This window comes from Pseudonaja textilis, chromosome Z (genome assembly GCF_049901715.1).
Source record: "Pseudonaja textilis isolate UNSWEBS1 chromosome Z, rPseTex1.2, whole genome shotgun sequence".
NCBI lineage: Eukaryota > Metazoa > Chordata > Lepidosauria > Squamata > Elapidae > Pseudonaja > Pseudonaja textilis.
In genome coordinates, this window is record NC_142008.1 from 108,563,457 (window position 1) to 108,579,842 (window position 16,386).

The window sequence follows — 16,386 nt, forward strand, 5'->3', positions numbered from 1 at the left end:
GGTGTCTTCAGAATCAATGGGTTACAAATGAAAGACATACTTTTAACAACTTAATTAATATAAATGTTAGGAAAAATATTCAGTACAATTTCCATTATAAAATACACACAAATATGGAATTCCATCTGCAAGGAAGATTGCAGTTACATTCTTGGGCACTTTTAACTACTTCTCTTTTTTCTTATCTGCTTGTTATTCAACTCTGGCCTTAGAACTATAATGTAGCATTTGGGGAAAAAGATACAGATCAGCAGCCCAGCACTTGAGGCTAACATTGAGAAGATCTCCACAGCTATGGTGTATTTCCCCTTGGTGCTCAGATAGGTTGGGATGAAGGATATCCAAACACTGCAGAAGACCAACATGCTGAAAGTGATAAACCTGGCTTCATTAAAAGTATCTGGTAATTTCCTTGCAAAGAAAGCTACTATAAAACTAGTAATTGCCAAGAAGCCCATATAACACCTTGCAGAGTAAAACAAAATCAATGACCCTTCCTTACATTGTAGGACAATTTTTCCATTCCCTGAGTGCAGGTCAGCATCTGGGACAGGAGGAGAGATGGACAGCCATATAATGCAAATCCCAGTCTGAATTAAGAAGCCAGATAAAACAAAAGCATAGCCCAATCTTTTCCCAATCCATTGGCTCATCCTGCTTCCTGGCTTGGTTGCCATAAAAGCCAGGACCACAGTAATAGTCTTGGCCAGAATACAGGAAATAGCGACAGAGAAGATGATGCTGAAACCAGTTTGACGGAGAATGCACGCCACCTTACTGGGCTGACCAATGAATACTAAAGTATACAGGAAGCAAAGCAGAAGGGTGACAAGAAGAATATAGGTGAGATCCCGATTGCTGGCTTTGATGATGGGAGTGTTGTGATGCATCAAAAATGTTCTTAGTATCAGAAATGTGATCGTGGAACAGAAAAGAGCCAAACAGGCTAAAATGATCCCCAAAGGTTCTTTATATGACAAGAAACTTATATCTTTGGGAACACATGAATCCTGCTTTTGGTTGGGATAATTTTCATCTGTGCAATCATAACAGTCACTCATATCTGAAATGGAAAGGATGTATCATCAAACTCATATGGATTCATAAATCTTTTTAGCCTTTATAATATTATATATTACATTATGCTTTACTCCAAATAGGAAATGTCTTAGTTATGGCCAGGTCTATGAAAACAGATATGCATCTCTTATGCATCAGATATGAACAATTACAATAACATAATTATTATACTTCTATTTGAAAGCACCATGCAAAAATATTGGCCATGTCTTATATAAATTATTTTAGGGAATGGAATCATGTCTGTTACATATTATATCTATGCAATAAAGCAGGTCTCAATATTTTTTCCAGTTTAACCTTAATGCCTACCTAAACAAATACAGTTTATAAAGCCTCATGAAAAGGAGAAGGAGGAAGCTGCTTTACATATTTACAAAATTGATTTTACAAATTGACAAACAGAAAATAGGTGTGTGTGTGTGTGTGTGTGTGTGTGTGTGTGTGTGTGTGTGATTAATATATAATGAATATCTTTCTGGAAAGAACAGCATGACAATAATATGATGAGATTTTACACGTTTCCAAAATTGGCTTTACAAATTGTCAAATAGGAAATGGGACAGCTTGCCTCCAGAAATCATGAATGTTCCATCCATCACTGGATGTTTTTAAGAAGAGACTAGACACTTATCTGAAATAGTATAGTTTCTTGTACTTGAGCATGTGTCTGGATTAGAAGACCTCCAAGGTCTTTTCCATTTCATTTATTCATTCATTCAAATAAGGGTGTGTGTTTGTGTGTGTGTGTGTGTGTGTGTGTTGTACATATATCGATGTATGGCACATGCATACATACATATACACTCATGTATAAATAATGTACAAGCAACAGATCTTTATGGAAGCAACAGAATTATCCTTACCCTCCATTTCTGTAATTTTCCCTTCTGGACATGGGTTACAAGAGTAGCAGCAGAATGGCTTACCCTCTATGACTTGCTTACTAGAACCTGGAAAACAGCTTGGCGTACAGAGAGAAACGGGCTGTGACTAGCTTGTAAAGAAACAAACCAACAACATAAATTATGGTCTTAAAACTGAGACCCTTAGAAATATGGCTTTTGGTGGGGGGGCTTTTCCTTCTGTGTAATATATCTGTAATACAGCCATGTCTTCTGGGTATATTCTTCTTGAAATATTGAACTGCCTCATAAATTCTATTGGATTAGATTTTCAAATATTTTTATAATGTAACATAATAAAGAGTTTCTTTTGTTATTTTGCTGTCCTTAATAGATTATGTCATATGCTCATTGATCTTACTCATTGTAAGATCAATTTCAATTTTCAGGAATCATAACAGGTTTTTTTTTTAAAAAAAAGGTATCCAACTTCAGTAATATACATGAATATGATTGAGAAAGGATTCCTTTTAAAGGACATGTAATAATAAAAGTGCTATAATATTTACAAGTGGACTCAGAGTCAGAAGAACAATTGTATCTGCATAAAAAAGAATAGAAATGTTAATTGTCTCTTGTCTACTCCAAGAGATACAATTTTCAGATAACAGAAAAAGGATCCTCCCATTTTATTCTGATGTGATTATAACTGTGATTGGTTGAGTAATGACATTTTAAGAAGCACATTAACAAATGGCCAGAGGAAGATAAATTGAATACAGGTTGCACAACTAGCAACATTCAAGAATCTTCCCAGTTCTGGAACACCTCTCTAAACTGGCTGCTAAACAGAAAGGAGATTTTTTTTTTCTCCTGCTGACAATCTCCTGATTTTTCTTCCAGAGTAGTTGTTTAGCAGTCCGGCTCTATGGTTTTGAATGAAAGCATTTAGGAATGACCAAATATTTCTTTCAGATGACCAAGGACCCACCCTAGATAAGAAATATCAAAGATTACAATTCCTAGTGGGAGTGACAGAAAACCAGATCATCCATCTTTTTTCCTTTTGGGAGAACATTTTCGTAAGCATGAATGGGTATTAACTTTTTAAAGCTTTTGTTTTGCTTTGTTTCTTATCTCTAAAAGTTTACTGGCTGGTTGAATGTATACTTATTTTAACCACCTAGTGGATTTTTTTTCCCTTTGTTCTTGTTGCCTTTTTTGAATATCCTTTGTTTTGTGTAATGATAAATATACCCTGGAGCAGTGGATGGATTTGGATTTGATTTATATCTATACTGGACTTTCACTACATTTTGGAGATTATTTTTTTCAAAAATCTTTTTTATTCTGGACTGAAACATCTAAAAAATTCTTGCTACTTCTATTTTGAGGAATATTCTCCCTGTCTCTCCATTGCCAAGTTACCCCAGAGCAACAAAGTATCAGATTACATTATTACCATTTAATAATATGCAAATCCAAGTTGAAAACTTTTTTAAACAGTTTGATGAAACAATAATGCTTGCAAAAAATGTTCAAATGCAAGTAATTGGAGTTAAATTAGATTCACAAAAGCAATTTGATTTGAAAATAGATTCAGTGAAGGAGATTGAAAGAGATATAGATGTTATAAACATAGAATTGTATGAGGGGATTATGCATACCTTCTGAAGTTCAGATTTTTATTATTTTACAGTAGCAGAAAACTGACTGAATGCTCAAATGAAGAAGATTGGAGAATGGATTTATTATACTCAACTTGAAAACAACTTCAGTTGGACTCTTGGGGGAAGATAGATTGACAATGGAGACTGGATCTACTATATTTAATTAGACAATAATTGATAAAATATTGAATCCAAAGCAAATCAGAATTAACCTTTGAGATGATTGGGGATACATAAGAAGCCAAGATAAACTTCTTACCAGTTGAACACCAGCTGTATAACAGAGGGACTTGATATATTACTTTTGACCTTTTTGTTTCTTTGTTGTTCTATTTTGGTCATTAATATAGTAGATAGATGTCAGGTTAATAATTTGTAGATAGAATTAGAACTTTGAAACTTTTTTGGCCTGTTTCACAAGGTGTGGGAAACTAATATTATTGCAATATATCCAGTATTCAACTACTTGGGATAATATGTGTAGATGTGTTTATGGGTGTTTTTTAAAACATACTTTTAAAATATTTTGTTCTTTGATTTTTTGTTTCTCCTTGTTAATTTTCTTTTTTCTGTTTTTTTTTGGGGGGGGAGGAGCTTTGTATTTAACTTTTAAAAAATGAAAATCATTGTTTAAAAAAGAATCCTACCAGTTCTATTATCTGTTTATTATTGGTTCTGATTTCTTTTTACATTTTGAAACTAATGAATAAAATAAATTCTTTATTCCTTTCTTGTTTAGTGGGAGAACCTAAACCCCTCTAGATTTTTTTTCTAAAGGTTTGAAGACTGTTCACATATTCCTGGTAATAGTCAACCTTGGTATTAATAATTGTCAGCACTAGTTGTATGTAGAAGTATATTCAGTAAGAAAATTATTATACATTGTTGGCTTTGAAATAATGCCTATTTTGTCCAAATCTGTATATTTCATCTTACTTAGGAAAATGTGATTTTTAGCTTACTAGATTTTTAACTTACTAGATTTAACTCTACTTAATAATGAACTTAACACATCTACTAGAGAGCAGTTATGATAAATTACATTGATGAATAAGACCAAAGTTCCACAACAAGCTATCTTGCATCTCTTTCATAATTCAACCAGATTTAAAATAATGGTTAAGATACAATGATCACACAGGGAACAAAGATTACCAAGTAATCAATTCCTGGAACCTACCTGGTTAAACCAGCTACTCCATATTATGGCATCTTTCTTGATGATTAACATTTTGTCTGGAGTAGAATATGGATCTATCCGTCCTATTTTCACTACTGTCTGGTTTTCAGAAAAAATAAAATTGATTACATCAAATCCACCTATTAAATTCCCATCTTCATCAAATGTCATCTTTTCTTCAATATTGTCATTAAATGTGGAATGTCTCAAGAAATTACAAAGCTACAATGCAATAAAAAGAGAAATACATTGAAAAGTGTTCTGCACATCAAATGATTCTGAGCTCTTTAAAATATGTGCATTAAAATAACTCAAAATATATTTATTACTTAAATTAATTAATTAAATTAAAGCAACATCCAAGATGGTGACGATGACAGCTGCCTCAGTGAAATGCTCTCTAATGTTTTTTTTTTTATTCTTTATTATTCACTACGGATTTCATACTCACGAGACCATCTGCTAAGAATTTGACAATTTTTCTTTAAGGAGCAGCTTTCTTATTCCTCATTTCCCTTTGCAAATGCAGAGGAAATTCTAACTAATTCCCTAGTGCTATGGATTACAACAAACAAAGGAAAGAAGAGGCAGTGCCAAAAAAAGGGGATGAGGTAAAAGAGCAGGGATTTTAAATAGACTAAGGAATGGGGGGCACCCTCTCCATTCAATCTTTCTGACTAATTTACGCTCACCTGCTAACAAGATGGATGAAATACTCCTTTTAAATCGATACAATTTTGATTTCTACAACTTAGCAATTCTTTGTTTCACTGAAACCTAACTTAATGCAGAAATTCATGATGACAACAGCATATACATCCCAGGATTTCAGATATTTACATCAGACACAATTGAAGAGACACCAGGTAAAATGAAGAGTGGAGGATTATGTTTATATATCAACAAGAGCTGGTCTCAGGATATAACTATAATATATAAATTCTGTAATGAAAATTAGAGTCTTTACATATCAACTGCAAGCCATTTTATTCTCCATGTGAGTTCTCCTCATTTCTCTTAATAGCTGTATATGTTCCTCCACAAGCTGGTGTAAGCAAGGCATTAGGAGCTCTAGCTGATCAGATTATGGAGGCTGAAGCCAAACACCCAGATTCCCTTCCCATCATTTTAGGGTTTTTCAATCAAGCAAATTTAAGGAAAGAGCTCCCAAAATATTTCCAGCATATAAATTGTCCCATCAGAAGCAAAAATACTTTAGATTACTGCTACACAACAGTAAAAGATGCTTATAGGTCTTTACAATGATTCCCCTTGTACCTGCCTCCAGACAAAGACTTAAAACCATGAAACCAATAATTAAATCACTGAGGACTTGGTCTGATGAGGCAAAGCTGAAGCTCCAGTCTTGCCTTGATTGCCTTGATTGGAATGTTTTTGAAGATACCTCTGCAGACCTAGATGAGCTCACAGATACTGTAACATCATATGTCAGCTTCTGCGAAGACTTATGTGTACTAATAAGGAACCTGCAAATATATAGTAACAATAAACCTTGGTTCACAGCTAAACTTAAGCAGTTACATCATTCCAAAGAGGAAGCCTACAGAAAAGGTGACAGAGTGCTATGTAATTAGGCCAGAAACATATTAACAAGAGAGATCAGAGCAGCAAAAAGAAGCTACTCTGAAAAGTTAAGGAATCAGTTCTCAACAAATGAACCAGCAAACATGTGGAAAACTATTTAAAACATCACTGGCTACAGCAAACCTCCTTCCCAGGCAGAAGGACAACAACAACTAGCAATTACCTGAAGTTGTTTTACTGCAGGTTTGAAAGAAAACTATAGCCACCTATCTGCACAACCCCAATCTCAAACACACCAACAACAGCCAGGCTTCCTACACACCTCTGGTGATCACAGAACAAGATGTGCAAGATCTATTTCACAGATAAAGCACCAGGGCCAGACAAGATAACTCCTTCTTGCTTAAAAGTCTGTGCTGACCAAATGGCCCCCATCTTCACCCAAATCTTCAATAAATCACGAGATATGTGCTATGTTCCATTTTGCTTCAAACACTACTATCTACTATCATCCCAGGGCCAAAGAAGCCTCCATCAGAGAACTGAATGACTACAGACCAGTTGCTCTAACATCCATAGTTATGAAAACCTTTGAAATGCTAGTGCTGTCCCACCTGAAAACCATCACAGATCTGCTGTTAGATCGCATGCAGTTTGCATAGCGAACAAATAGATCAACAAATGATGCTGTTATTGTGGCTCTGCACTACATCCTACAACACCTTGAATCTCCAAATACCTATGCAATGGTCCTCTTTGTAGACTTCAGTTCAGCATTCAATGCCATCATTCCAGACATTCTTCTAACTAAATTAAACCAGCTAGCGGTACCTGAACACACTTGTAAATGGATCATAAGCTTCCTAACAGACAGGAAGCAGCAGGTGAAGCTAGGCAAAAATCACATCTGCTACCTGTACAATTAGCACAGGGGCACCATTTTTCTTCTCCTTATATACCAGTGATTGCATTTCAAACAATCTGTCTATTAAAATACAGAAGTTTGCAGAAGATACAACAGAGATTGGTCTCATTTGAGATAATGATGAATCTACATACAGATGGGAGATTGTACAGTTTGCCTCGTGGTATAACCAGAACAATCTGGAACTGAACACACTCAGAACTGTAAAAATGGTGGTAGACTTTAGGAGAAACCCTCCCATAGTACCACCTCTTACAATACTAGATAACACAATATCAACAGTAGAGAACTTCAACTTTCTAGGTTCTATCATATTACAAGACCTAAAATGGACACCTAACATCAAAAACATCATCAAAAAGCACAACAAAGAATGTTCTTTCTGCGCCAACTCAGAAAGCTCAAACTGCCCAAGCAGCTGCTGATGCAGCTGTACACAGAAATTATTGAGTCTGTCATCTGCACCTCTATAACTGTCTGGTTTGGTTCTGCAACCCAACAAGACAGTCACAGACTTCAGAGAGTAATTAGAACTGGATAAGAAACTGTTATTACCAACCAGCCTTCCATCAACGACCTGTACACTGCACAAATCAAAAAGAGGGCTGTGAAAATATTTACAGAACCCTCATATCCTGGACATAAACTGTTTCAACTCCTACCCTCAAAACGATGCTATAGAGCACTGCACATCAGAACAACTGGACACAAGGACAGTTTTTTCCTGAACACCATCACTCTGCTAAACAAATAATTTCCTCAACACTGTCCAACTATTTACAAAGTCTGCACTCCTATTCCTATTAATCTTCTCATCACTTCTTTTTTTTAAATCAAGTTTTTTTATTTCAATCTACACACACACAACAATACATTAACAGTGTGGCATCAATATATCATACATTTTAGTATAGGCCAACTTAATACCAATCATATCTCTTCATATTCACATTAAATCATAATCCTTCATTGCTTATTTTCAACATTTCAATACCCTCTCCTAATGCCAGCCACCATATCATACCTAGCAATTTCATTGTTCAATTTCCTCCCCAATTTAGATTTTTTTAAAATAAAAAATTCTCATTTGGCAAGCAGTATGGTTCCAGGTTTCACATTTCAATACAAACATGACCATAGTTACCGATACATTTTATTTATTCAATTTTATATCAATTATCCTTATTAGTATTAAATATTAAACGTATCTTATCCAATTCCGATTCATGTTATTACTTATTTCATTTTCCTTAAGATATTCTCATATATTATTTTCCAATATTATCTAAAATTCTCATCCCATTTCTATGTTCATTTCCCATGTTTCTTTTTCTGTCACATTTGCAATTTTATCCTCATTTTATTAATTCGAAAGTGTCCCTCTGTTTAATAATTTGAGCTAGCCACCTTCATACTCAGCCTCCCTATTTACTATAAAACACAAATATATACATACATACTTACATACATACATACATACATACATATGTGTGTGTGTCTGTGTGTGTGTGTGTGTGTGTGTGTGTGTCAGATTCCACATTACATTTTCTCAATCACCTTATAAATCATCTATACATTACATAAGTATTAATCTAATCAATTAATTATAGCAACTGATATTAATCTTTCCATGATAGTTCTCATTTCAACATTTTCCTCCTTTTCTTATACATAGCTAATCATCAATTAATATATCTTAATATAATATATAATATAATATAATATAATATAATTAATATAATATAATATAATCATCAAATAATATATTCTTATTATAAATTCCCAATTCCATATTTATTTAATTAAGTTCCATGTCTAATGTAGTGATAATCCTTTAATAGAAAGAGAGGAGAAGAAAGAGAAACTAAGAAAGAAAAAATACATCAGTTACAGTACATACTTATCTATTTTAAACACTTATTCTTATATATCACAACGTATTACCATGTGAAATCCCCTTACCTATCCTTTTTTTCACCCATTACTCTCACTCTTTTAACAATGTAATTTATTTTCATCCTTGTTTGCTTCCTGTTTCTCTTTAATTTTCTGGTCCTTTCTCTTAATTCCCCTTTCCTCCATTCTTATTCCCCTCCATTTCTCTTTCCAATTATTAAGTTTTTCTCCCTCCCTCTTTCAATTTTTCTTTTGTACTTCCCTTTTCTGCTTTTTCCCTCTCCTTTTTTTTTCATTTTCTGAACCATTCTTCCTTTTACTATCACATCAGACCACAATTTTTTTTAAATTTTAATTCCTTTTTCCGACTGCTTAAATAATTGTTGTTCCCTTTGTTCTTCAAAGCTGGCTTCTTCTTTGTTAAACTCCTCCCCTTCTGGTTTACTTTGTTGTTCTACAGGCTGAGTTGCCATTTCTAATTTCTGTAATACATATTACACATTTCAAGGTTGATTTTCATCATTTCCCTTATGTCTTGCAAGTCCAATTTTATTTCAACAAATAATTCCTCCATTGTATCTTCTCCTTTTTTCCCTTTCTTTCCTCTTCCTTAATAGACATATTCCTCTTCCTTAATAGATGTATTCAATCCCAAAGTCCAGTATATTATTTCAGCCAGTGTCTTTTAAGTTTATTTTCAAAAATCAATGTCCTTAAGTCTTTGTTCCAGGTCTTCTAGTTGGCCCTTTCCCGATTGTTTCCCACAGTCATCAGGTGGTTCTTTGACAATATTTTTGAATATCTTCCCCTTTGTAATATTCTAATATCACTTTCCAGGGTCTTAATGGAGTTTCTTTTACTCTCTTTTAAGTTCCAAAGTCCAATTTCTTAGAAAGACCAAGCACTTTTTTTAAAGAGTCACTGAAAATTTTCCTGTACCATCAGGTGGCACTCTTGAGTCTTCTCCACCATCCACTCCTTCCTTAACTTTAACTTTCTTTGTAAAGTATAGTACTTTTATTAAATTCACTAATTTCAATCATTAGCTATTATTTCTTTTCTTTTCAACATACTCAATTTTAGCATTTAGTTGTGCCCTTTAAGTGCCAATAATCCAATAGCTGTCCAGTTTAATTTCTAAAATTTTGTTCTGTTCCAATATTTTCCTTTAAATTTTCTCTTCCAAGTTAATCCAATACAATAATTCAAAACAATTTTATAAAATCCAATTTCCTTCTCACTTTCTCTGGTCACTGCTTCCACACCACTTTCCTCCAATATATATTTTATTTTATTTAATCCTTTATTTTTTAATACAGGGTGCCTCAAAATCCATGTATTTTGCCTGATTCACACTCTGCTTGCTGCTTCTCTGCTCCAGCACAGTCTTAATTTTCCAGGCTGTTCTTCGTCTTTGTGGTGGTCATTTTAGGACCACCACTACACTTTGCCTTTGGAGCGGGTTTTCTTGTCAGGAAAGGGAGTTGCGGTTCCCCTCAACCCTCCAGGTGATTCCCCCTTTCTTTACCACCCCTCCAGAGTGGTTCTGGTCTCAATCTTCTTATCACTCCTGATCACCCATCCCCTCCCACTTGTAACCATATGACTGTAACTTTGTCGCTTGTATCCTTACGATTTATATTGACTGTTTCCTAGTATGATTTGATTGCTTAGTGTACCCTATGACAACTATTAAGTGGTATATCTTATGATTCTTGACTCTTGATGAATGTATCTTTTCTTTTATGTACAATGAGAGCATTTGTACCAAGACAAATTCCTTGTGTGTCCAATCACACTTGGCCAAAAAAGAACTCTATTCTATTCTATTTCATAGTTTCCAATTCTTGCCAATAGAACCACTAATAGTAAAAACAATTAGTTCTTTACATTAAGAACAAAAAGGAAGCATAGAGACCAATAGTGGAAATTGCAAGATTGCATTAAATTGAAATAATTTCATGAGATGGAAAAGAAAAGGAAGTCACTGTCAGGTTTTTCAGTTGACACAAGGACTTATACGCTATATTACCTGCCAAAATGGTTGGTTATGAATTTGTAGACCACTATCCACCAGTGCTTTGTGTTTGAATCCAGATGCAAACATGGCATGTAAAGCATAGGCTATGGCATAGACAGCATTGTAGATACTATAGCTGTAACCAGACATAGACATTTCAAAAAAGAAGGCAGGGACTCTCTCCAGTTTCTCCTGCCCAGTGCAAATGTTCTCTTCTTCTTCATGGATAAATGTACCTAAAAACTGGCAGTTGAAGACCTGCTCCCAAAAGCCTTTGAAAAAGCCATCTCCTTTTGTAGTGAAAGGACTTCGACTCTTAATAAACTGCTGAAATCCGGACACATCATTGGAATGAAATGCAAAGCCTAAAGCTCCATGGAAAATTCCTAAATCCCAATACCTCTGAAATCCAAAGGAAACCATTTCCATTTGGGCAGTGAAGATCCATAGTTTTCCTAGAGGTTTTCTATATTTACTGTCTACATCTTCATCTGATAGATAAGATGCAAATCTAAACAATCCCATGGAATGAGATTCACCATAGGCAAGTATTACTGTAACCTTACTGCTGATCACAGTGTCATAAATCTTCTTCGCTTTATGCAACATCTCAAGCAGATCAGTAACAAAAGTTACAACAGGGATTTTTTGTACAAATGCAACACACACACCCTTCTGAGAAAACATGGGAAGTACAGTTTGTGCAAATCTTTCTCCATTCTCGTTATCCATAACCATCATTCCAATCCATATCCACCTGAAGTGCAGAAGCAGAGCCAGAATCCCCTTATACTGAAGCTCCTCCTTAGGAACCATTTGGTAGAAAAGAAGACCAGAAGATTTATCTTTCATCACTGGAGTGGGACTATAGGTGAGCTAAAGAGATCCATAAAGAAGAAATATGTCAAAGAATAATCCAAGTATTTTTACTCCAGACTATGCCAATAATAAAAAATGAAGTAACTATCAAACAATTGCAAAAAGTATTATCAAAGATTATATGACAGGAGGGAAAAAAATAAGGAGATCTACAAGATTTTACAGGATGCCAAAAAAAGAAAAGTAGATTAAAGGTATCTAATCTCAAATTGTACTTTGCTGCAGGTTGTTTTATTTGGATGAAATAATGGATATTGTTAAGAAATAATAGAATGTTAGAGCTGGATGTTCACAATCTTAGGATTCGGTTACATAATTTTTTATGGAATGACAAAGTGGACATGAATGTAGATTTTAGAATAGAATAGAATAGAATAGAATTCTTTTATTGGCCATGTGTAATTAGACACACAAGGAATTTGTCTTGGTGCAAATGCTCTCTGTATACATAAAAGAAAAGACACATTTGTCGAGAGTCAAGAATCATAAGGTACAACACTTAATAATAGCCATAGGGTACAATAAGCAATCAAGTCATACTAGGAAACAGTCCGTATAAATCATAAGGATACAAGTGACAAAGTTACAGTCATACAAGTGGGAGAGGATGGTGATAAAGAGTGATGAGAACATTAATAGTAATAGTAGTGCAGATTTTATAAATAATTAATCAGTTTGAGGAAATTATTTGTTTAGTAGAGTGATGGCGTTTGGGAAAAAACTTTTTAAGAAACATTACTTAGGAAACATGTTAAGTATGTGAAATATTTATAAATCAAAGCTATGTACAAAGATGTTATTATTGCTATTCTTACAAGAAGCATTTTATCAAAGACAAACATGAAGAGTTATTGATACAAGAGAAGCAAGAAGTGAAGGTGAATATGAAGAGATGAGAGCAATTAGCAACAGAAGGATATTTTTTCCAATAGTTTTCTTATAATAAGATGAAAGGCAGGTTTAATAGGGACAAAAGGACAGAATTGAGTAAAAGAAAACTGAATTTGAAATAGAGTTATGTACAAATGATGTCAATATCAGCATTTGGGAGAAAATGTGGCAAACTGGTTTTTTTAATTTACATTGTAATTTAAAAGATTTTTTTTATTAAATGAATTAAATATTGACGCTATATAACACTGGCTCAATTATCTAAAATGTTTCAGGAAACATCAAACCAATGTTGGAAGTAGGAAAAGCAAGAGGGGATCTTTTTATTACAAATTATGGACTTGTGAAAAAGCAAAAGAAGTATTGAGGGTGAATCCATGCAATCGTGCAAAATATATTGCAGACTGATATCATAATGAAACCAGATTTTTTCCTATTTGGTTTTTTGGACAAAGAATTAGGAAAAAATATGGAAACATAATAATTTTATGGGATTACAAATGGTGTTTCAGTGGTTACAATGCAGTGTTGCAGACTAATTCTGCTAACTGTCAGCAGTTCAATATTGACCAATATTTAAAGTCGACTCAACCTTCCAAGGTTGGTAAAATGAGGACCCAGAATATTAGGGACAATATGCTGACTCTGTAAATGCTTGGTGAGTGCTGTAAAGCACTATGAAGAGGTATAAAAGTCTAAGTATGCTCATTAGAAGGCCAGATCTTGAAGATGAAACTCAAACACTTTGGCCACCTAATGAGAAGGAAGGACTCACTGGAGAAGAGCCTAATGTTGGGAAAGGTTGAGGGCAAAAGAAGAAGGGAACATCAGAGAATGAGGTGGCTGGATGGAATCACTGAAGCAGTCAGTGTGAGCTTCAATGGACTTTGGGGGGTAGTAGAGGACAGAAAGGCCTGGAGGAACATTGTCCATGGGGTTGTGATGGGTCGGACATGACTTTGCAATTAACAACTATTGCTATTGATTAATTTTTATGCCACCCATCTTCTCTACAAACTGACTTTAGATAATTGGATGCCAAAAATTGGAAAATTAATGAAAAGCTACAGTGAAAAACTGAATTAACTGAAATTTTCAGAAATGGTAAAGCTGCCCAGTCTGGTCAGCAAAAAAAATAAAGATTTCTTTTTTGAAGGACTGTAAACACCACATGAACTTTTTGTTGAAGGAGGAAAAGACTGAATTGATTCTTGGATTTCAAAGAATATAAATAGGCAACGAGGATGAGGAAAAAATAAGTTGGCAATTATTGAAAAGGAGGCATAATTGAATGTTTTCTTTTTATTCCCTTCCTTTTTTAATATCTCAATCATTTATTTTGTTTTATATACTTTAAATACTTTTTAAAAAGAGAGAATAACCTAATGTTAATCAATATGCACATTTTTCTACTTATTCATCTAAGTACTTTTTCATCATTCTTTTGTTTTCTGACACATATTGAAGAACAGGGTGAGAAAACATGTTCATTGTATTTTTCATCAGTACAGTTTTTCAGTGTATAATTTGTTTGCTGTAGTCAGGATATAGGATAACTAGGGCATAAGTGACTGTCTGAAGGGCTTCCTTATTTAGCACAGGGTGTAATAGCTCCATAAGAGCTTCCCAGCCATAGTTGCCACATACTTTTAAGTAGCAGTTGGGAGTCTTGGTTAAATCTTGGCCTTAAACCTGACCAAAACAAATCTAAATAACAGGCAAAATTGTCTGTTTCTTCAGAAATAGCTAGTACAAATTCATCCCAGATCACAACGATATACCATATCCCAGACTCCTGAGCCTTCTTTCCTCAAATGCCTTACTACAAATGTCATATAAGATATATCTGATTTTCTTTGGCAAGGTAGCACATAGACAGGGCAAATGTTAGGAAAACAAATGTTATAGAGTATACTAAATATAATCAACACAATTTCAATGAGTCTGGATTTGGTAAGGGTGTAATCTCAAATGTCAGGTTGAATATAATAGGTCACTCAGTTACTCAGAATCCAAAGTTATATCCAATGGAACAGAGAAAAAGTAAAGAAACGAGAATCTTCAGAAGCATTTCCTACCTGGGGAATCTTGTAGATCTCTAGGAGAATCCTTATGCCAAGAGAAGTTAGGGAATCCAGTCCACCAATCACTGCAATCAGCTTCTTCTCCATGTTGCAACCATAGTTTGGAAAAAAATTCTCCAATGTATACAAAAGGAGCATAGTGGAATAATAGGTCCATTTTCCACTATAGTAATTGTCAAAAATTTGGAATCCCAAAGTGATATTGGGAAGTATTTGAGGATTGTCATTAATCTTCTTTACTGCAAAGGCCAAAGCCAGAATATGTTGATAATGCTTCGGAAGCATTCTGGAATAAATATTGTATTGCGAATCAAAGAAAGAATTCACACAACATACTCAATATTTTCTTTAGATTATGATTTGCTATATCATATTCATTCTGTAATATTTTATGGTATTTACTACATCATATTTTTAGGTACAATATTTAACCTAAAGTACCATATATATTTTAATAGAGCTTATAATTATTTATAATTACTTTTCTGGAAGACAAATTTAAAAAAAGGTTTAAGTATAGCAAAAAAAATGAAAGAATGAAAAAAATCTCCTCTTCTAAGAAAAAAATTTGCTTGCAATTATAAGTTTAATGAGGAGGATAGTACTACAAAATAAACTAATTGAATCTAATATATTCTACCATCTATGCAGGAAAATAACAGATCTGTTTGGAACAAGAGTAACTGAAAATTATAGCAAAATGAATAAAACAAGAAGTTGCAAAAGAATCATGAAGGAAATTCCTGTGATATAGTAATATGAAATATAATCTACAATGGCTAATCCACTTTAATAAAACAAATACCTTTTATAAAATATTATTTTAATATGTTTTAAGGGTCTACATGTGACACCAAAACTAATTGCAGGCTTCTTTGCCTAATAAAAATGCTAGAGAAGTAAATTTTACTAAAATTACGTTCAGAAGAATTAAGCATAGTGTTTGCACTATGTAAATGCTACAGTTAATGCTATGCATACAATTTATCAACTCTACATAAATACCCCTAAATTTCATTATTACACTAGCATTGTTTCTGCAGTGTAAGGTGGAACATCAGCATTCACTGCAAAATTATCATAATTACAATAACAAATGAAAATGGATTCCTTACATAAACTCTTCAGGCACTGTGGGTGGAGGTTTTCTTTTGAAATCTTTGGCATAAGAGAGAAAAACACCATGAGAGACTATGCCACCAATGAGGAAGTCCCCATCTTGATGATATTCATGAACTGGGTGCTCCAGATACTCAACACTGCATTTTACAGTGGGAGCTCCATATGGCATATATGATAAAAGGATTAACAGCATTAACCTTGTTTCTGACATCCTAAACTTAAAGTAGGAAAATCCCTCCCTGAAAATTT

At 33.9% G+C, this 16,386-nt stretch overlaps 1 protein-coding gene across 2 annotated transcripts; it reads right to left on the reverse strand.

Moving 5' to 3' along the window:
* LOC113452386 (vomeronasal type-2 receptor 26-like) lies at positions 1-16,386 on the reverse strand. 2 transcript variants are annotated; one of them, XM_087917834.1, is made up of 6 exons: positions 16,131-16,386; positions 15,010-15,301; positions 11,174-12,037; positions 4,776-4,997; positions 1,947-2,073; positions 1-1,063 (listed from the first exon to the last, which is right to left on the reverse strand). In XM_087917834.1, exons 1-6 carry the CDS (start codon positions 16,346-16,348, stop codon positions 162-164), a joined length of 2,625 nt encoding a protein of 874 aa, XP_087773960.1. In that variant the 5' UTR covers positions 16,349-16,386; the 3' UTR covers positions 1-161. The 2 variants fall into 2 exon arrangements, with proteins under 2 accessions (XP_087773960.1, XP_087773961.1); XM_087917835.1 differs by lacking the exon at positions 1-1,063 and having other exon boundaries at positions 1,957-2,044.

Excerpts from the sequence above, each read along its gene's own strand:
- LOC113452386 (XM_087917834.1), bottom strand. The coding sequence starts at position 16,348 with ATGTCAGAAACAAGGTTAATGCTGTTAATCCTTTTATCATATATGCCA. Across the intron at positions 15,302-16,130 it reads ACAGTGCCTGAAGAGTTTAT|AATGCTTCCGAAGCATTATC; the intron begins GTAAGGAATCCA and ends TATTTATTCCAG. Across the intron at positions 12,038-15,009 it reads AGATCTACAAGATTCCCCAG|CTCACCTATAGTCCCACTCC; the intron begins GTAGGAAATGCT and ends GGATCTCTTTAG.